Consider the following 22,187-nt stretch of genomic DNA (forward strand, 5'->3'; position numbering starts at 1 on the left):
CTAAGAGACTGCTGGGCTGGGAGGAGGGCAGGGGAAGTTGAGAGGGACGAGTGGACTGCTGCTCTAGCTCAGAAGTGAGATCCGGACACCTCAAGTGGTCTTGAAGCCACTGCTCGGAGGCTTAGATACAATTTAACCCACCAAGATATTAAGGCATCGGGCACTTTGGGGATAAGAGCTTTGCTAATGACTCAACCACCAGAGGGTAAACTGATCCCATGACAAGGTAGCAAAGCCAGAGTTCAGGCTTTGCTCTGTTGGCAGAACTGTCCCCAGCCTCGGCGCTGAGCCAGAAGGGTACATAATTGGGCAGCCCCAGTGGCCCAGTGGTTTTGTGCTGCCTTCAGCCCGGGATTGATTCTGGAGACCCAGGATCGAGTCCCATGTCAGGCTCCCTACATGGAACCTGCTTCTCCCTCTGCCTGTGTCTCTGCTTCTCTGTGTCTGTCATGAATAAATAAAATCTTAGAAAAAAAAAAAAAAAAGAAGGGTACATAATTGCAGGAGGAAACTGTGGAGACTTGGGGACCGGGGGTGGGCGATGGGGGGAGCAGAGTAGGCAATGACAGCCACAGTCTTTCATATTTAGATTTTTTATATATATATTACATCCAAGTATGAGAGTCGTTTGTACCATTTCCCAGGGGAGGCAGATGTTTCCAAGGCAAGGTCGGGCATGGGGGTGGGGCGGGGTCAGGCCAGGGTCAGGCCGGGGAAGGGGCGGCTAGGTGCGGCGCGGGTGGGAGTGGGCTGCGCTCACAGAAGCTGCAGGAGCTTCAGGGACTGCAAGAGGGCCCCTGGCTCTGCGGCCGCCAGGTACTGGCAGCACAGCCAGTCCTCCAGCTCCACCCCGCGCCTGCGGTCCACCGCCCTCTCCGCAAACTTCATCATCATCAGGGCCCGCTTCATGTCGATCCAGTTGTGCAGCGTGCCGCACAGCACCTCCTCCGACGAGCCGGGCTGCTCCAGCAGCTCGCGCCGCGGCCCCCACAGCAGGCACTGCAGCACCCGCTTGGCCTCCCCGATGCGGATGCGCTTGATGGGGTCGGCCTCGAGCAGCAGGTGCGCGAGCTGCTGCAGGCCCGGCGAGTAGAGGGACAGGGCGGGCAGCGCGGGCAGGTCTTCCTGCCGGTAGTCCTGCTCCCGCAGCTGTGCGCGCACCTCGAACGGGTTGGGCTGGTGCAGCAGCTCGTAGATGAGGATGCCCGTTTGGAACTCATCGAACTTGCGGTACTGGGAGGCCGACACGATCTCCGGGGCCAGCCGGGCCTGGCTCTTCTTCTGCTGCAGGTTGGCGGTGCCGCCTGGCTTCTGCTTGGCCTTCAGGAAGTTGCTGATGATGAGCCGGGGCAGGTACTTCTCCCCGGGCGCTGCCTGGCAGGCGGGGGCGGCCGAGGGGCTGGGAGGGATGCTGGCTGGGAGGGTGGCAGGGGGGCAAGGAGACGGAGCGGCAGCGGGGGAAGGGGATGTGGCTGCGGTGGGGGCACTGGGGGTGGCAGAGGAGACAGGGGGAGCCGGGGTGGCAGAGGAGGGGCCAGGGGGGGCCTGGGGGAAGCAATGCACCAGCAGCAGGTTCTCCAAGCACAGGTCTCGATGGATGATCCCGTGCTCCTTCAGATGCTCTAGCCCGTTGCAGAGCTGCAGCAGCAGGAAGCACACGCGCCGCTCATAAACCTCAGGTTCAGACTGGTGGCTGGCGGCTGAGTCCCGCACAAAGTCTGAGGCGGTCTGGTGGGGCACCTCCGGGGTGATGACCACCACGCAGTCCTGCTCCTGGGCAGGGGGCTGTGAGGGTGGTGCAGGGAGAGGGTCCTTGGGTGCGTCAGGAGAGGTGAGCATGCTGGAGGGCACGGAGGCCACAAAGTGGCCGCAGTCCTGCTGGATGTTGAAGTGCACCGGCACAGAGGGGCTGCAGTACGAGGCTGCTCTGGGCTCAGGGGTCTTGCAGATCTGTGGGGAGAAGGCAAAGTCAGGCCAAAAGTGGAATCCATCATCCTGGTCAGCAAATAGTATTGGGACATTTGGGTATCCATTTGCCAAAAGGTGAACGTAAACCCTTACACCTACCATACTCACAAATCACCTCAAAATGCATCACACTGACTTAGGCGTATGAGCCAAAAATGCACATCTTAAAAGACAACACAGGAATCTTTGAGACCGTGGGTCGGGCAAAGACTTGTCAGATGCCACACCAAAGGCACGGTCCAAAGAAAAAAGTAGATAATGATCAAAGTTCCAAACTTTTGTGCTTCCAAAGATATCATGAAGGAAGGGAACAGATAAGTCACAGGCTGGAGAAAATATTTACCAAACACACACCTGACAAGTGGATTTTTTAAACACAACTGAACAAAAAACTCTTACAACTCAATACTTTGGTGATAAACTACCCAATCAAAAGTGAGCAGAATATATTAATAGGCATTTTACCAAAAGAAAAAAAATGCAAATGGCCACAGACACCTTAAGAGAGCCCCACTATCAGGAGTCTTTAGGGAGATACAAATCCAGACCACGGTGGGGTCTAGTTGCCACTTGCTAGAATTCTATAATAAGAATGACAGACAATAAATAACAGGTGTCTGTAAAGATGTAGAGAATTGGGAACCCTCACACGTTGCTGGTGGAGTATAAAATGGTGCCATCATCTGGAACACAGTTTGGCAATTTCTTTAAAAGTTAAACATAGGGGCACCTGGGTGACTCAATCGGTTAAGCGGCCGACTCTTGATTTCAGCTCAGGACTTGATCTCAGGATCCTGGGACCTGGGTTGGGCTCCCTGCTTAGCTGGGAGTCTGCTTGAGAGTCTTTCTCTCCCTCTGCCACCTACTCCCCTGGCTCGCTCACTTGCTCTAAAATAAATAATAAATCTTTTTAAAAAAAGTTACACATAAAATTACACAATCCAGACAGAAGGAGTGGGGTCCCTGCAGAACAACGTGCAGGGTGGCACCCTGGTATCAGTAGGAAGACATCATCAGCCCAAGGTGTGGCCTGGACAAACTCTGAGGAGGCCAGACAGGAGTTCACCCAGGCAGTCAGCCTGACTCCCCAACCCTTGCACCCGACGGTCACTACCTGACAGCAGATATGTTTGACCACTGGGGAACTCCCTTCTTGGGGAGTCTCAGGGACAGAAGCAGGCCCCCCTAGGATGTGGCCACGTCCCCTCAGGCTGCCGCAGTTTCTAGATCCAGGGAAAAATGCGATGCCTGCTAGCTGGCATGGCCTGCAGGGCCAGCCAATTTTATTGGCGCTGCTAGATGGCCACACACTATCCTCCGAGGGTGAGTCATGGAGCTGAAAGGAAACAGAAAGCTCTCCAGGGCTGGGGATGCCAAAGTGCCCAAGGCACTCTCTGAACTGGAGGCAGGAATAAACAAGCAGGTGATCTCAAGCTCCTCTGGGGAATCCCCGCAACCATCTCTCCTGCCTCTTCAACATCTTGTTCTAATGACAGCGCCAGCCGCCTGAGGATCCTCAGCAGCGCTAATCCTCCTCTGGCTGCCACAGAACTGGAGTCTCGAGCCAGACATCGTGGCCTTCTGGCAGGCCTCAATTTCCCCGTAATTACACTGAAAGGGACAGAAGACAGTCTGTGGTCTCTTCTCCCAAAAGGATACAGCGCAGCCTCAGCCATGCTCTACGGAAAGGTAGGGACTGATACCCGACCCTGCGGAGAAAGGCCCCTCGCATCTACCTGTCACATTGTCCTGCACACAGCCCAAGATCACCCCTCAGGCTGCTGCGCTGCCACACACGAGGGGTCACGGCAGTGTTTATGAAGCGCCATGTGCTAACAGGTGACATTTTCAGGAGTTCTGTTGCAAGAGCCTTTCCATAGAGATTTGTTTAGATTGCAGCTATACAAACCTCCTCAGCATAAATGCTCAGCCTCCGAGGAAATATTTAAAAATGATAACTTGGGGGGCGTGCAGGAGGGCATGGGGAGGGAGGTAACACATTTAGTAATTTCTCTATTATAGAAGTAAAACAGAAATAAAATGGCAGCACATCTTCTTCCAGACATTGCTCCCTATTACACTAAGAGAAATGATTCGGGAACACGTATCTGAGGGGCGTTGTTGCAGACTCTGCATTCCAGCCCACCCAACTATATTTGGTTTTTATTTATTTTTTCTTTTTAATAAAGATCTTATTTATTTATTTATTCATGATAGACAGAGAGAGAGAGAGAGAGAGAGGGGCAGAGACACAGGCAGAGGGAGAAGCAGGCTCCATGCAGGGAACCTGATGTGGGACTCGATCCCAGGACTCTAGGATCACACCCTGAGCCAAAGGCAGGTGCTAAACCGCTGAGCCACCCAGGGATCCTTATATTTAGTTTTTAAAGGCAGTCTTCAGAAACACTATTAAATGAAAGCGGGGTGAGCCTGGGTGGCTCGGTTGGTTGAGCATCTGCCTTTGGCTCAGGTCATGATCCCAGGGTCCTTGGACAGAGCCTGGAGTCGGGCTCCCTGCTCAGTGGGGAGTCTGCTTCTCCCTCTCCTTCTGCTCCTCCCCACTGTTTGCTTTCTCTGTCTCTCAAATAAATAAATAAAATTAAACAAACAAACAAACCCCAAAAATGAAAGGGAATTTGCAGTCTTCCAAAAGTGGCCTCACATATACATCCCAACCACTGTGTACAGACTCGTCTGCCATGCCATCTGTGGATATGTGGGCAAAATGCTGCTGAGGTTGGGGTCACTCTCCTCCTGTGAGAGCCTCTCGGCCACCAGACACCAGCCCACCTCTTCCATGTGTGAGGCACTGGCCTACTAAGCATTTTTTAGTGTCTCACTAAATTCCAGACAACCTAACAAGGTAGGAGGAGGTAGATGCTGCTACAGAAAAAGAAACAGAGGCTCCGAGGGGATAAATTATTTGTCCAAGCTTGTCTAAGTGAGATGTGTTCCAGGGATCAAAAATATGGGCTTGGGAGTGAAAAGGACCTTGGTTTAACGACGAACTCTGCAAACACAGGCAAGTTACAATGGATTCTTGCTATCTGCAGGATCTGTGTGCCACAGACATGAATGAGTGAATACTGACCCATTGCTCCTTAAGGGAAATAGAAGGCAAAGCTCTTACGAGCGTCTGGTCACAACATTTTTACCAAGTGGCCAGCACAGAGCCTTGTTTTGTGTGTGCTTCTGTCTAAAACTGCCTTAGCAGTAGATACTGTTGATTCGTTAACTCAGAACTCATGGCAGACAGCGCCGGAACTCGTGCCTGAACGAAGGCTACCTAACACTCTCCCAGAGGCACATCACAACCTTTTTGAACTCGGGAACGCTAGGCAGGACTTCAGTGCTCACTTTGGTCCTTCTCAACAGCAAAATCATCACCACAAAGCACGAAAATGTGAAGAACGAGGCAATAAATAGACCACAACAAGACACCTATTTATAGATGAGTGCTGAAACAGGGAGCCGGAGCCTTGCCGGGTTCCACCTGGGCTGGGAATTACCACATCGGGTGATTCACGTTTTCCCCAACTCTGCATGTGGGGAAAAAATGATCTGGGGTTACACATAAATTTTAATGAGTGAATTCAAAATTACGGAATCCACAAATGATGAGGATCAAGCTTATTGGTCTCGGACTGTTTTCTCCTCTGCAGTGGGGGCAGCAATAGGTCCCTTCTCCCGGGCCATGGTGAGCAGTCAATGACACAGGGCAGGTGCGGCTCTCAGCACTGTGACTACCCCACGGTGAGCTCTCGCTGGAAAAGGTTGCTATGGTGATTGCGCCGCAGGTCTGGCTGGAGCCACGTGGTGAGGCAATCCAGAGCTGGCTTGCAGGTTATTGTACAAACCTGGGAAGTGCAGCTGTCCAGGCCTGGGAAGTGTTTCCAAGGGTCCCATTTCTCAAGGGTTATCAAACACCACTGACAGTCTGCCCAGAGATGCAAATGAAGGAGCAGAGTGAAATGGCAACTGATCTGGATGCATTTCAAAATCAGTGACTAGTCCTCAGCCAGGACCTCCAGCTTCCTCATTGCCCCGCATCTGAGAAGTCAGCACAGTGCACAGGCTGGGGAGTGGGGGGATCCCCTCACCGCCCCCGCAGGCAGGTGCCCCTGAGATCTATTTTTTTTTTTTTTACAGTGCTGGATGGTTGGGGTGGGTAGAGGGAGTGGGGGTGGGGAGGCTTCTTTGCCCTCACCCCCTCTTCATCTTCAGGGAGTCTGTGCTGGGGTTTTGGTGCAAGACCACACAAAACTTTGGTTCAGCTCACATTTCAAATGTTTTGCTGAGCCAAGTCCTTACTTGAAACTTTGGAGTTATGGCCTCATTCGTGGCTAAAAATCTGGGCTAAATCACGTTTGTTAAATAAAGAAGGCCCAGCTGGCTTAACACAGGTCCCTAATTACCGAACTGGAGTTCTGGTTGAGGAATAAAGCAGCTCTGAAAACTCACACACAGCTGACGAGCCCCCCCCCGGCCCCCCCCCATATTCACGGAGCAGGGCTACAAGAGCTGACTTTAATCTCCTGGCTGCTGCAGGGCGCTGAGCCCACGAACGGAGGGCCCGGCGTTTAGTGGGAGCAGGTGCGAGCTGCTTTGGTTACTGGGGCCTTGCATGCAAGCCCCTGCCCGGCACCAGGCACAGATGAGGTGGGCTCCGCGACAGAGCGGCGGCGGGTGGGGGGGGGGGACTGCTGGGTCCCGCGGCTTCCAGATGACTGCGTTCGTCTAGACTGCAGCGCTAATGAAGTGGAACAGCTGCACGTGGGAAATGATGTTCCAAAAGCCCCCACCCCACAATCACCAGGCTGGGCATGCTTGCAAATTGGTACCGGTGTTCCCTAGACTCTGGATATTGGAGGCTCTTCTCCGAATTTCCATTTCCTACGTCACAGAGATGGTCTTTGAGCTGCCAAGTCTCTGGCAAAGTCAGATAGGACACCCCGGGACTCTCTCCTTTAGAGGGCTATCCTCTCCTTTCCTTATGGTTTACATTTCTGATGAAATGAGGAGGAACGCTTGTTTTCAACCTCCTCGGGGAAAGCTGGATTTTCTGCATTGTTCTTCAGAGAACGTGACTGATTCTGCGTGATTGTAGGAGGTCCTGGATCCAAGCTGCACCTGACAAGCACTTAGAACTATAAAAACCAGACCCCTTTGCCCCGAGATTCTGATCGGGGCAGAAGTTGTGACAGGCAGCGCCTTAGGTCTTGCGGCAGGGTCACGTCACTTTCTACCCCACGGCAAGAGGGAGGAAGACTCTTCCACCGGGTTCTCTCCTCCTCCAAATGGAGAGGCCCTGCATGAGCCTAGGTCCAGCCTCAGGAGGGGGGTGGCTGCGGCTGATGCCCTTGACCCCAGGGAGGGGGAGGAGGGCTGGTGCACAGATCACCTCCTCAGGTTCCCTGGGGCTAGCAGGAACCCCAGGCACCTCCTGGCCTCAGTCTTCCAGCAGCTCACATTTGCATCCCTTTCACGGGCTGGGGTCTGAGCCCACCCTGATAATCAGGCTCCTGTTCAGCTCACTGGCAAGTCCACTACTTCCCGTCTACAGAATCCAGCGCCATCCTAACAGGAAGGGAAACACTGGGATTGTTTCTTTTTTGCTTTTAACTGTGGCTGGAGAGTGGCAGGGTGTAATCACTTACCAAGAAAGTTTAGATACAAAGAGGCCATGAGATTCAAGAAATCCACAGACTCTCACACAGGTCTCCTTAATGTTTTCCTCCATCTGGTGCCTGTCATCTTAGCCATACCTGCCTTGATTTCTGGACCCTCAGCTGGATCCTCCCTGGAGCCATACTGCCCCCACCACCCTGTTTTTTTTTTTTTTTTCCTAGTAAGGTAGCAAATAATTATATGTAGCCCCCTGGAACTTACAAATCGGGGTTTACCTGTCTATCTTTTATGGTGGTATCACCAAATTCTTCAGAAAAAAAGCTCACAGTAAAAGTCACTACCATTTTCCTTGGCCAATAATCACAAAAGTTTTAAAAACCCCACTAGTAAGCAGGAAGCTACCCTCCCTCCCCAGACCATTTCATGTTCATTCACTATTTGTATTTCTTTCTAACTGGAAATAAAAGAATATCTGGGGACAGGTGATCTCAGGAAAAAGAGCTCCTTTCTCGCTCTCCACAAAAGCTTGCATTTATAGGAGAGCTACAGAACTACCAGGTAACCAAGGGATAGCAAAGAAGATGAGAAAGGGGGCCACATGGAAGGACCAGCATGTGTGGCACAGACCACAGTGGCCACATGGGTGCCAACAGCTTGGCCCGCTTGCTGAGAGCTGCACCCTGAGAGAGAAATGGAGCGGGGGGTGGAGGGGGGAGGGGGGGTGGTTTGCAACAGCCCTGATCTGGTGGCAAAGATTAAAGAGCTGTGTTACCTTGGGCTAGTCACTTAACTTCTCTGAACTTCATTTCTTAACAGACGGGATGGTAGCAGAAGTGTTGAGGGTAAGACAAAGCAGCACTCCCATCCATCTCAGCTACCAGCTAGCTGCAGGCAGATTACTTAATCATGTTAAGCCTCAGATCCCCCATCTGAAAAAACTCTGTGTCCTGTGACGATACGAGGTCATGTAGTGAATCCACCTAAGACACTTGTTGCATAGTGAATGCTTTATCAATGCAATTACTCTTAGTGCTCAAGATGATGCCTAGGTCTGGCTCTCTCCAGCTCTAATATTTGAAGAACAATTATCTTCATTGGTTATCTCCCATCTTAGGTTACAAGCTCCATAGGAGACTTAAGTTCACCTCTATCTACTCAGATCTTTACAAAATGTCTGGTATGTAGTAGGCACTCTGTAAAAATCTGCTGAATAAATGAACAAACTCTCTGCTGCCTTCAAAGACAACTTGTTTCCCTAATCCAACTAGATCACACAGGTTCACTCCTGGAAGCAGAGGATGAATGTGGCATTGACACTACAAATCTCACTGCACCGTGTCCTGGGCCGGGCTGAGAATGCTGAGTGTTAGTGGGAAGCTCAGGCATCAGGCCTGCACCTGCAGCCCAGACAGTAAGAGGACCTGCTGGAGCTATGGCCTCGTCACAGCCGGGGCCAGCTGGCTGCGGTGCAGAATGGAAGCAGGGGACAGGGTGGTACCTACTTTCACAGCATAGGTGCTGCCGGGGTCCTCGGAGCAGGTGGCGCAGTAATAAATGGCATCCCCCGAGTCACAGCAAGGCTTGTTACAGGTCAGTTTGAAGAGCGACCAGTTATTCTCATTGAAGCGCAGCTCCTTTTTCTGGCCGCCCATGAAGAGGTCCTCGCACTTGGCCGAGAGGCGGACCAGGGACTGGGCATAGAGCCCCCTGAGCTTGGTGTAGGTGCCCTCCTTGCTGCTGATGCTGCTCAGGAGGCTGTGGAGATGGAGCTGGGTGCTGCCGGTGGACGCCTGGCTGGACACGCTCAGCTGGGAGGCCGAGGCCGAGGGGACCCCTTTGCATTGGAGACCGGGGCTCCCACAGCCGCTCTTGCTGCCCGCCAGCCCTGGGGCTGGCACCCAGTGGCCGCTGCCTTTGAAAGTTTTCTCCAGGGGCTCGGAAGAGGAGAAGATGTGATGGTGGCGGCTCCCCGGGCTCGAGGAGTAGCTGAAGTGGGACTCTTCGTGGGCACACACATTGCTTTCTGAGTGGCTGAGGTTCAGCTTGGGACTCGCTGTTCTTGGCTTGGGAGAGCCTTGGGTCCAGAAGAAGCCGTCGGGTGAGGAGGCTGCCCGGCTCACTAACTTCTTCTGGGGGAGCGGTGGGGGCTGGAGGGGGCCGCCGGGGGACACATCCTCAGTGAAGCCCGAAGGGAATGGAACAGGAGCAAAGAGCTTCTTCCCACTGTTGGTGGGGGAGTGCGCTGGCTCGGACGAAGGCCCTGAAATTGAGAAACAGCGACAATCAGGCTAGAGGCCGATGCCATTCAGTTCTGTGGTCCTGTGGTCAAAGGAATTTATTTTATTTGTATCTATCTCTTAGGGACAGCAAATGCACAAGGAACAAAATTCGAAATGCAAAAAAAGGTATAACGGTGTCAGTGAAGTCTTCCTCCAACCCTATCCTTCCGCACCCAGTCGCCCTTATGGAGGGAACCACTGCTGGCAATTTCCAGGGATCCTACCAGAGATGTGCCAAACCAGTCAAACAAAAGCACAGGCACACATTTACACAAAGGAGATATTTCACATCAGATGTACAGATCTATTCACTTCTTTTTAACAGCAATCCCATATCATCATAGGCAAGTATCATCATTTATTTAACTGATCCCCTTGTGATGGACACTTAGGTTGTTCCTAACATCTTGTAAGCCATGCCTTCAACGGCAACAGCAAACCTGAATGTGTGCTTTGAATGGATCTTTTAAAAAGTTTACAGAGGGTACAATTTACCTATAGTAAAACTCCCCTTCTTTTTTAGTGTGTACTTCTTTGAGTTTTGACAAACACCCTGGTGCCTTTTGGGGGGCAGGGATGACCCAGAAATATCTCAGAAGGCAGAAGTACATGACTATAAATGAGGAAATAAATCCCAAGGGACCCCCAATTCCCAGAGTGGGGCATGTAGATGCTGACCCTGTCAGAGGGGTAGGCTCCATTACAGCCTCAGCTGTCCCCCCACCCCCACCTCGCCCCCACCTCGAGAACATGGGTTCAGAATGTTCAGAAGCATCACAGTGAGCTACAGGGCCAGTCTAGACAGGACGAAGAGAGGACTTCACTCTTTCTATCAGCATAGAAAATGGAGGTTTCACAATGAAACAAGCTCAGGTAAAACTATGTGGCAGAGGGGCAGAGGGGGGGGGTGCCTGGGTGGCTCAGTGGTTGATCGTCTGCCTTCAGCTCAGGGCGTGATCCTAAAATCCTGGGATCGAGTCCCGTGTCTGGCTCCCTGCTCAGTGGAAAGACTGCTTCTCCCTCTCCCTCTGCCTCTCTCCCTGCTCATGCTCTCTCTCAAATAAATAAAATCTTAAAAAAAAAAATGCGGTGGGGTGGGGGGTAGGAAGAAGCATGGCCACTGGGCACAGAAAAGGGCAAAGTGAAATAGCCCTCATTTTTTTCTGACGGGAGGATGTCCCCACTATTTTGACAGCAGCTTTTAGGGCGATAACAGAAGCACTAAATGTAGTCGTAGGTCATAAAAAGCATCCTAGTACCCTAAAGGTGAAAATGTGAGAGAAATGTGGGTCTCCGACTCAAGGGCACAGTGACATGTGCCCCTTGTGGAGTGCCCCAAGCTGTGTCATCTTAAGGGCAGGCCATGGGTGTCTCTGTGCCTCTCCCCACCTTGGCAGGATGCCCAGATACATGAGGTGCCACAAACACCGGGGGCCCAAGCACATACCAAAAGGCCCCAAAGGAAGCAGACTGTTCATTTTGTGTCGATGCACATGATCTTTCTCAGGCTGCTCCTGAAGAGTTAACAACTTTCTCTGCTCACACTGAGTCCCCCCTCTGCTTTCTCCAACCAAAGTTGGGACACATTCTGGGGACAGAATGACCCCTCCAAGGAACAAGCACTGACTCCAGGCCTCCCCAAGGTCAACCCTGGGTCTCCTTACTCAGGATACTCCGTGAGGAGGGGGGGTCCCCTTGCCCTGGGCAGAGTGGGCACTGACCTCTGTGCCGCAGCTTGAATGACGCGAGCTGTGTCAGTGAGGTGACAGCAGGGGCCTCCCGTCCAGGACAAGCCCAAATGCAAAGCTTACAGCAGGACAATCCCAAGTGCAAAGCATGCATGCAGCCTGCCGGACGCAGGAGCTGGGAACCCAGCCCCAGAGGTTGGTGCAGCACAGAGGGCTGTCGGGCCCGCACCAGCACCTTCCCTGGCTCTGCTGTCTCTCTTTCCAGACCCCGGAGAAAGCCCAAGTCCTCTCACACTCCCACATCTGCAGCAGGCAAGCGCTCTTGCTGCCCAGTAGCTTATCAAGATCACAGTTACGTTTTCCTTCCCACCTCACCCTGCGTTGCTAATGACAGGCGGGGCGCCTGCCAGCAAGGCTGAATGAGTGATTTATACCCACCCAGGGAGGCCAGGGTGATTATAAACTAAGCAGCAGTGGCACAGTCAGGCCAGGCAACCTTAAACACCCTTGTATTGTCCTCACAGAAGGTGTGGGGGGGCAAGCGATAGCCATCCACCCAGCCAGAGAATGGAGACTCTGATTGCAGCTGATCTTGGCAGGTTCTGGAACCCTGCAGTCTGTGGGACCCCTGGCCCACACTCTCCAGGAAGAGACTTTTCCCCTCTCAAGGGTGCAGGCAGCAATGGGAGCAGATGCAGGCTAGGGCCGTATATTCACTGCCTCTCTGTCCTCCCTCTAGCAGAGGCTGAGAGAGCAGAGGGGGGATCACTCACTAGTCCCTGGGCTGAAAATGGAAAAGCAAAACCCTTATGTGTGGGGTTCTCACAGGATACTCAGCTTCAGCCACCAAGTACCCAGGTGATGAGCAAGAGGGCAGCCAGATGGAAACAGGTCCATTTCCCGGCCTTTCTGCATTCTGGACAGCAGAACGTGTCGCAAGAGTCTGATCTCCATTTATTATCAACAGACAGAAGGGGGGGACAAGGCGAGGCAGGGGAGTGTGAGCAGAGTCTGGTCAATGCTTTAATCTGTGTCTCCAGTGACAGGGACAGTCTGCCTATGGTGAGGACTCCTTCTGGTCTCCAGTCCCGCTGGCCGGGGTGTTTCTGACAAATCAGTTTCTGGACTAGTTGCCTCTTTAAACCTTGTGCTAGTTCCTCATCCTTAGTGGTTTGCCTTCCTTGCCCTCCCTGGACAGGTCTCGGAACACCCCCATCACAGCCTTTTCTGCCTCGTCTGTGGTCTGAGGACAGACAGCAGGACCAGCTCCGAGCTCGTGCTATCCTCACCCAGCTGAGTTCCCTCATTTAAAAACTGACCGAATCACAGCACAGCCAAGGCCCCTTCCAGCATGAATAGTCTATAATTTTAGCCACTCTCTCCATTTTCAATCTCTCCCAACGTGCATTTTGTCTCAAAGCTGTCCCCAAAATAAAACACCTCTAAGGCAGAGGGCTCTCTCGCTTCCACAGATTCTCTACCCTAGTTCCCTCAGCTGCCCCTGGGGTCAACTTTTCAAACTGTAAGGATAGCAGGAATCTTTAAAAAAAAAAAAAATCTGTAACACTTCTTATTCCCTAGATTACCAAAGAGAATCAAGAGGTTCTGCTTTCACACCAAAAATAACTTGTGTGTTCAGGCAGTTGGAAGGAAGTGATTTTTCTCCCTTGCCCTATGGGTGTTCTCTCAATTTCCTGTGGGAACTGTGTTAGTCAGCAGCTTTGATCAGATCTACAGGTAAATCTGGCAAGGAGTACTGGGTATTAGGTGGAAGTGGTTCATTTTCCTTTATTTCTGAGATGCTAGGTGTTGGTCATCCAACAAAGCCCGTACTGATCAGAGGAGGTCACTGCCTAAGAGTGCTCCCCAACCACACACGTCCCCAGCAGGGCAGGGCTGTAGTTACCGGAACCTCATCCAGGGAATTGAGGCTCACCCGAAATGTGCACGTTAGCCGTATCATTAGGAGTTATGTACACATACTGTGATTTTGAAGTTAAAAAAAACATTGCTTAGTTCTGTAACAGGCATGACCACCTTCTGACCTGAGGCATTCTTCTTAACTTATGGTTTCTCCCTCTCCCCTCTCTCTCTTTCTTTCTCTTACAGCTTCTTAAAGTTTTTCTCCAGATTTGGAACCATAGCTAGTGAGAAGAACACACTTCACTCTGAGATCCCCCGGGGCACCTCAGGACCACATAACAGCTCAGCTGGTAGTATTCCCAGGGCTACTCGGAAAGAGATGTCAACATGTGGCCCGTCTTGATGAAACAGATTTCTCTACCATGAAAAAAGCAGTACCTATTTGTTATGGGACCTGAAGACCCACTCTGATTCTTCCAGTTGCTTCACTCTTACATGGGGAGCCTCCTCATGAACATGGCCATAGGCAACACAGCAGCTTGATTCCTACTACAGTTGACTCTTGAACAAATGGGGTCAGAATGAATGAGTCCACTTACATGTGGTTTTTTTTTTTAAATAAATACAGTACAGTACTGCAAATACATTTTCTCTTCCTTATGATTTTCCTTTCTCTAGCTTACTTTATTATAAGAACATAGTATAGGGCAGCCTGGGTGGCTCAGCGGTTTAGCACCTGCCTCTGGCCCAGGGCCTGATCCTGGAGACCCGGGATCAAGTCCCACATCGGGCTCCCTGCATGGAGCCTGCTTCTCCCTCTGCCTGTGTCCCTGCCTCTCTCTCTCTCTTTCTGTGTCTCTCATGAATGAATAAATAAAATCTTAAAAAAAAAAAGAACATAGTATATAATACATACAATGTACAAAATATGTGTTGTTTATGTTATGAGGCTTCTGGTCAATAGTAGGCTATTAGTAGTTATGTTTCTGGGGAGTCAAAAGTTATATTTGGATTTTTGACTGTGCAGGGGGTTGGTGCTGCAACCCCTATGTTTTGTCAGGGTCAAACGTATTTGCAACAGCTGACACACTCTGCATTTAGAAAAGCCAGAAAGAAGAGGGGAAGAATATGCCTTGACACCTAAAATAGTTGCAAAAGTCACAGGCAAACCACTGGTTCAGGAAAATGTGCCTAAAAAAGTCCTGAAAAATGTTGGCCAACAGCCTGTATTCTCAGGACTCAGATTCAACAGCAATGAGAAGAATTCAAATATGTCCTGGTTTTATGCTGGCATTAGATCACCCCGTTTCCAAATTCTGGCTTATAGCTAAGAGTATAAGAAAGGTGAGAAGAATGGAAAATACTTTTCTGGGAAGTTTGCCTCCATTACAGTTACATCATTGGTAGGTTTTTAAATGGCTTTTTTAGACTAATTGGGCCAGAGAGCTCCAAACCCCAGCTCCTACGTTTTTTTTCCAATTTCCTATTCTGCATATAAAGCCAGTAGCCAACCACAGAGTAGAACACCTCTGCATTTCTAAAGTGTGTGTGTTTCAGAGAAGAGAAAGTGTTTCTAGTGGGGAAGTGACACATCACATATGGTGTGCTGGGTGGGATCTTACAAAGACCAAGGGGAAGGTACACTAGCTTGGGACCATTATATTTAGAAAGCAGAGAAGAAATCAGGATTTCAGTGGCTGGGATAAAACAGCTTAAAGCCAAGCAGAAAAACAGGCCAGAAGTTCAAACGTAGTACTGTGATGTTTTCTTTATTATAGAGTCCTCTCCTTTGCTGGGGTTTTAATAGCTACTTTCATTGTTCTCTTCAGCCAAAATGAGAGGTAAGCTTATGCAGGAAGTGGTCAGTCCAGTTTTGAGCTGTGTGAATGAGTCTGTCTGGCTCCCTTGGTGCACAGCTCTGCCTTCTGACAGCAGCTGGCTAGAGCAAACAGAGAGGCCAAGGGTAGAGTCATGGTGAGGGGTACCTAAGCTCCAAATTCTTAGCTTTTGGGTCTAGCTATTCTCCAACTGCAGGTAACGTGAAAGCAAATTGACTTTTCTTTTGTTTGAAAAACTTGGAGTGTTCTATGGACCATTTTTCAAAATGAGAATACAGATTGTATAGCTCGAAATGGCTATATTGATTTATCTATTCATTCATCTACTGTTTCCTGAGTACCTACTAAATGCAAGGCCTAAGGAACAAAGCAGATGGATAAAAACTTTCCTATGGCCTGTGGCCTCACTCAGTGAAAGCCACCTAGGTGGGCACCTTGCCAATGGTGCACACAAGTGGCACTCTTGTGGGTTTCTGCCAAAACCCTCTTTCCACCCCAATGAGACGTGAAGCGGGTGGCAGAGGGAATGTTCTACCCTCCTATGTAGCTTTTTCCTCCAAAGAAAAATCGTGCAAACTCTTGATTGGTCACACAATCAGAAAGGCTCAACAATTTTCAAAAGCTAAAAAAAAAAAAAAAGGCAGCCAAGTATCCCTTCAAAAGGATCCCTTGCTTTCTCAAGAAGGTAAATGCGGCCTGAAAATGGAAGCATATTATTAACATTTTACAACTGGAAGGAAAATGTGGCATTTGCGAGTAGTCTCTCTGGAACACTTAATCATCCCAAGAGACAACAATCAAGATGTGAATGCAATTTACATGCAAAAGAGGAGAAGCCCTGGCTCAGGAAAACTGGCTCATGGAAAGCAGTCCATGCCCACTGCCTCAGTGTGGCTCCAGAACCCTGCACTTTCAGTCTCCTGTGAGAGCACAATCATTTAGCAGTCTTCTCCCAAATTAACAGCAAAATTAAAAGTTAGTTCAAAGTATTTTCACATGCTGTTGATGGAAGCGTACAGTGACATTCTGTAGGATAATTTGGGAACTTCTATTTAAAATGCCTATACGTTTTGACATATTGGTTCCACTTCTCTTAAGAACTTATCTTACAGATACGTCCACCAAATTATCTCAAAGTGTGCCCCAGGACCTTACTGGAGACTGATAATGAAAATCACCTAAACATGCCTTGTTAAGATAGGGGTTTACCAATTTGCACCATGACAAAATATGCAGCATTAAAAAAAATGAGATAAATTTAGAGGTTCTGATTTGAAAGACTTCATGATAAACTAAGTATAAAAATGTGTCAAATTGAGGTTTATGATATTTTAAATATGGATAAAAATTTCTGAGAAAATACAGAAAAGTATGCTCAAAATATGTCAAAAGTGGGAGTTGGCTTAGAGGGTATCTAATGACTTTGATTTTTCAACTCATGTCTTTCCCCATCATGTGAATCGTTATCATATAATGACCCTACTGAAGTAAAAATAGGTATTTTAAAAATTCAGTTTAAAGGGAATTGTTTAAACTAAGGTAAAGCTTCACTTTTGTGATTCTGTAAGGGTTCAGGCCACAGACAATATTAAAAATGAGTATCTTCTCCTTGGGATAGCTTCTTCATCCTTCACTAATAAGTCACTAATAATGGGGCACCTGGGTGGCTCAGTGGTTGAGCATCTGCCTTTGGCTCAGGGCATGATCCTAGGGTCCTGGGATTGAGTCCTGCTTTGGGATCTCCGTGGGGAGCCTGCTTCTCCCTCTGCCTATATCTCTGCCTCTCTCATGAATAAATAAAATCTTTTAAAAATAAATAAATCACTAATAAATCTAATAAATCTCCCAGAACAGGATTCACAACTCAGCCTCTCTCCACAGGGGTGGGGGATGAGGGAGGGCCTAACCATCCGCATGAGAGCAAAACACCAAACGTAATGTGTTAGACCAAACCTGATTTGGGATCCAGTGCTCTGATGGCCCATTTGATAGAATACACTAATTTCAGCTGGTGGGTTTTAGATGCTGTTTTCAGGGCCGTTTTTTCTTCCTACAGTGTCCCAGGTAACAGCCTGAGCAGAGGAGCAAATGCTCATAAGGTCAGGCTGTCACTGCTCACTGATGTCTGATCTTTATGGACTTATGGTCTCTCCTCCTGACAGCACCCTCCACCCCTCCCCGCCCACTTCCTGGCTTGATTTTGTTCCCCTTGGCACTTACTGCCGTCTGACATGCTAGCTTTATCGTTTTCCTCGTTGTCCATCTCCATCCACTGCAATGTGAAAGAAGAGACTGGGCATTTTTTTGTCATTGCTGTATGTTCAACATCTAAAACTGTACCCAGCACAAGGTCTGGATTCAACAAATCTCTATCGAATCAATGACTGCATTAACGTATATATTTAAAACAATCCTCTGGGCCTTAATACTGAAAAGGAAGTTGGCTACTGTTAAGATATTTCATTAACTCGGTTGTATCCCTGGTTTGTTAGCTATAAAAATACTAACACTGACCTGGTACATACCTTCATGCGAATTCATACCTATATTCACTGTGTGGTTAGATCTCTTATCTATTGCTTGTGCCAACAGTTTCAGTTCAACAGAGCACTTTCTAATCTCCTGTACCGTGGAATTGAAGTTTAACATTATCCTAAATCAAAAAAGGAAAATGATCCTAATGTGACATTAGGTTTACCTATTTAAAAGGAACCATTTAAAGCATGAGAGTCTTCTGATGACCATTTGTTTCTTGCTTTGTTTTCTGATGAGCATTTGGGATGACCATTTAGCTGACCACTTTCCCTCACATCCATTCACTACAGATAACTTCTTGGCAGCATTCGTGGATCTGTCCTGACACATGCAGTTTGTCCCTCCCAAACCAAGCATAAACCAAACAACTGCTTAGGCAGATTTTTCCTTCCACTGAGTTGACACACTGTTCAATGGAATTGCCCGCATGGACAAATGGGAAAACAGATGTGCTCTGAGGAGTAGGACATGCATATAAGCATAAAGCAGTGAAATTAATATTGATATAAAATGATACTTTGTAAACAGAAAATTTAGACACCCTGGTTTTTTAAATGCAACAAAGTTATAGATTTCAATTCTGTTTGTTTTTTTCATAAAATTTTTTTTAAGGATTTATTTATTTGAGTGAGAGAGAAAAAGAGTGCATGTGCATGCACACATGGAGGAGATGGGCAGCAGAGGGAGAGAGAAACATTAGCAGACTGCACTGAATGTGGAGCCTGATGTGGAGCTCAATCTCACCGAGATCAGGATCTGAGCCAAAACCAAGAGTTGGCTGCTTAACCGATTGCACCACCCAGGCGCCCCATTTCTTATAAAATTTAAAACTTTTGCGGGGGTTTGCCACAAAACCCAAATAGTAGAAAACTAACTTTAACCACTAACCCTGATAAGCTTCCAAGAAGTTTACACAAACTATTATTATGATAAACTCTGGAATGACTTTGGCCTCAACTCACTCAGGTCAGCCTTTACCGTAGATACAAAAACTCTGAGAAATGCATCTCTTTTCATTACTGGATTCTTACCAACAAAGCAAATAGTCTAATAGTATCTGTTGACTTAATATATATTAGAGAAGTAGATACTACATTCTGGTCTCCAGGAACTTTAGCGTGAACCAACTCTACCTCTCTTATTCAGATCCACTCTCTCAGCTTCAGTATTAGATATCAAATAGTCACAAAAGGCGTGATAGATAAATATTTTGATATTATTTTTATGAGGTAAAAAACAAGTAAGAATTCATGGGACTGAAAGACAATTGTTCAGGACTAGATCTAAAGCAAGCCGCCTTGGTTAACGATGAGAAGCAGACTGAAGGGTTTCTCACATTCATGACCAGTGGTTCTGGATAGTCTCCAGATTAATGTTTAACAGATGTTACAAAAGGAGGGTGGAGAAAGAAAGCATGGTCCGGGTTACAGAGCCATAAGCAGGAGCAGCAGCTAGAAATGGTTCACTCTAAGGACCCAGAGTCTGGTAACAAGGTAGATATTTTTTGTTGATCTAGGAATCTAAATTTTGAAGTGCATTTCCATTGAATGACAGGCTCATGATAAAGGCAGAACCATAAAAGAGATTTTTTAAAATTAGAAAACATCTGAGTAAGCCATCACCATTGTATCTATAAATCCCCAGTGTCTCCGTATTTCCCACTTCCACACATTGGTTTTCAGAGCTTTGTATAATAATCTAGCCTCTATCTTATACCAACTTCTAGTCCCATCTTCCCCCTGCCTGCTTCCACAAAAGTGCATCAAGTGGTCCTACCTTTCCCCCAGAATGTACTGCTAACCCTGTGCCTTTGTTCCTCCTTTGTCATTTCTGTAACCTGCAAAGCCCTTTCCTCCCTCTAACTCCTTAATTCTAACCACACTTGAGAAGAGCTGAAGTGCCATCTTCTGTAAACGCCTTCCCTCTACCTTTCCACAGCCCTCATTGGCTCCTCTCTCTTCCGGAAGCCTTGATAAACATTCATGTTCTAGGAAGCCCAATCTCCTAGATTAGACCAGCCACCCAGAGGGCACATGTTTCAGCCCTATCTTCCTAGCTAGACCTGAAGAGTCCTGAGAGCAAACATCATTATTTGCTGGTACTGACTAGTCAAGTGCCCAGACAATTAAGTAGAGTTCCCATCGACATGAGCTAGCTGGTGGCCATGGGACTCACTCTACACTGCTCCCTCAGCATTGGTCATAATCCCCAAGATAGCAGGTCAGGGCATAGGGTCCAAAGGTTTATGCGCCTAGCCCAGCCCCCTGTGGAATAATCCACCTCACAGAATTTTTGCACAATTGGAAGGCAAAAGATGGAAGCCCAAAGATGTAGCCTCTTTGGCTATACCACCCTCCCCATTCAAGACTAAGAGATTTCCTGTTTTTAAGTCTGAGCTATCAGAAATTTCCCATAAGAATAGACCACAGACTCACAGAACATATGCTCTAGACTTAGCAGTACTCATCTTTCCAATGGAAATATGTCAGTGATTGTGATTTTATGATGGAAGCCTTGATGCCAAAACTACCTACTGGGAAGAAATATTTCCACAGGAGTGAGAAAGGGTGTCACGTTAGCACATGTTGAAACCTAACATGCTAAAGCGAGTTTAAGAGACACACAGGAGAGGACACACAAGCACACAAAGAATGTTGAAATGGTGAGAGGTTTTAATACTACCCATTACAACTGCAGAAACACAAGAGCGTGCTCAGAAACATGCTCTGTCAAGACGTATCCACCTATAATGCCTTAGAGCTTCACCCAGGGAGTGGGATGGATGGTAACCTAATGAAAACTCCATGCTTTAATCCAACAAACATTTATATAAGCACCTGCTGTGTCTAAGGAAGTGTGTACGTGTACGCACATGTATGTGCACTCATGCACACGAAGGAGCGAAGGAGATGAGGGAGAGGCAGAGAGAAAGAAACACGGAGGCTGAAAACTTGTGGTTGGCATGCACCTAATCCCCCAAGAACCAATCCCGAGGACAGAAATGCAGACCAGACCTACACATAAATGGCTCATCAGCCCAGGAATCAGTGAATGCATGGTGTGTAAGTGGAAAGAGCAGCACAGCATGAGGTACCTTGTCACCTATCCAACAGGGAATTAACGCCAACTGCTCCTGGGTGGAGTCTACCTTATGGGGAAAGCAGAACCAAGATAGTAGGTCTAGCTCGGCCATTCCAAATCTGGGCAGTGTGGCCAGGACTGGCCTTCCAGACTCAGGAGAATCTAAGCCTCCCCGTCAAGGTCAAGTCTGTTACCTCCATCACTGCAGGTCCTGGAGTCTGAGGCCAGACTGTCCGTGGAGCCCGTAGTGAAGTTGACGTGGACGCCCCTGCAGGGAGGGCTGAGGCTCTCTGCAGAGCCCTGGCTCACTTTTTCCAAATCAGAGCTGCTCTTGTTCATCTTCAAAAGGTGCCTGGGAAAGATAAGAACAAACAATAAAAGCAATTAATTTGGTTTCTATTCAAAAACCAGGTGATGGGTCATGAATCCACTATGCTCCCGCAGCCTGAACAGTGCCAGGAAGTTTTGAAAAAAAATGATTTTGGGAAGAGAGAATGGGCACTCCTTTGAAACCTTATGCACATGAATAGTGGGAGATTTCTCAAATGTGGTTAGGAGGAGTGAGTCTTCGTAAATGTAGACAAATGTCAAAATCCGGATTTGGGAGGAACTGCCTTCATATTCTGACCCTGTTGGCCAAAACATTTATGTCGCCTATTATAACATCTCTACAAAGAAAAACTCGAACATTATCATACAAGTCAATGTAGAGAGATATACAGAGATTGGGTAGCTTTTTTAAGATCACAGGACACGTGAAGTGCAAATTAGGACTAAAAAGGTGGGATTTCTTTTTGTCTGGTACTCTCTTGACAGAGCTTCAAAGGGTATAGGTTGTTCCTTGGAATTAAGGAAAACTTTATATCAATTTAACCAGATTTTAGTACAATACTCAGAAACATGTTAACATAACTCTTCTTCCTCAAGTACAGAATCTGCCCTTAGGCTTTCTATGAAACCTTTTGTTGCATCTCTAAGACACCATTCCCAACATATCAGGGACCGGAATACCAAGTTCAAGAGAAAAATAACTTGCCTTGGCGAAAACAGTGCCATTATCAGATAGAGCGGTTAGCTTATTGATTTCTCCTTCCCTTTTTCCAAGGACTACATGAATATTCACTCTGACCTGACATTTTCGCCACACAGTGAGGCAGACCACAATCAATCTAGCTCTCTCCCTGCTGGTGGTAACCCAGATTTGTCTGAACTGATGCTTCCTTGATGACATTCCTGTTCCCACTACAGCAGATCTATACCTCAATATCTGTTGTAGGAAATACACAATGCAGTATTGATTTGGCATC

The 22,187-nt window shown here is 48.2% G+C and overlaps 1 protein-coding gene across 3 annotated transcripts in view; it reads right to left on the reverse strand.

The window, feature by feature from the left end:
* Nucleotides 1-577: 577 nt before the first annotated feature.
* The window catches only part of PRAG1 (PEAK1 related, kinase-activating pseudokinase 1), a 49,256-nt gene continuing 27,646 nt past the window's right edge, over nucleotides 578-22,187 (reverse strand). For all 3 annotated transcript variants that reach the window (XM_041752839.1, XM_041752838.1, XM_041752840.1), the window contains 3 exons: nucleotides 21,075-21,232; nucleotides 9,099-9,856; nucleotides 578-1,950 (listed from right to left, as the gene is read on the reverse strand). In XM_041752839.1, the coding sequence (XP_041608773.1) occupies nucleotides 757-1,950; nucleotides 9,099-9,856; nucleotides 21,075-21,232 (2,110 nt within the window). In that variant the 3' untranslated portion in view covers nucleotides 578-756. The remainder of the gene's footprint in view (nucleotides 1,951-9,098; nucleotides 9,857-21,074; nucleotides 21,233-22,187) is intronic.

Source organism: Vulpes lagopus, chromosome 4 (assembly GCF_018345385.1).
Source record: "Vulpes lagopus strain Blue_001 chromosome 4, ASM1834538v1, whole genome shotgun sequence".
NCBI classification, from domain to species: domain Eukaryota; kingdom Metazoa; phylum Chordata; class Mammalia; order Carnivora; family Canidae; genus Vulpes; species Vulpes lagopus.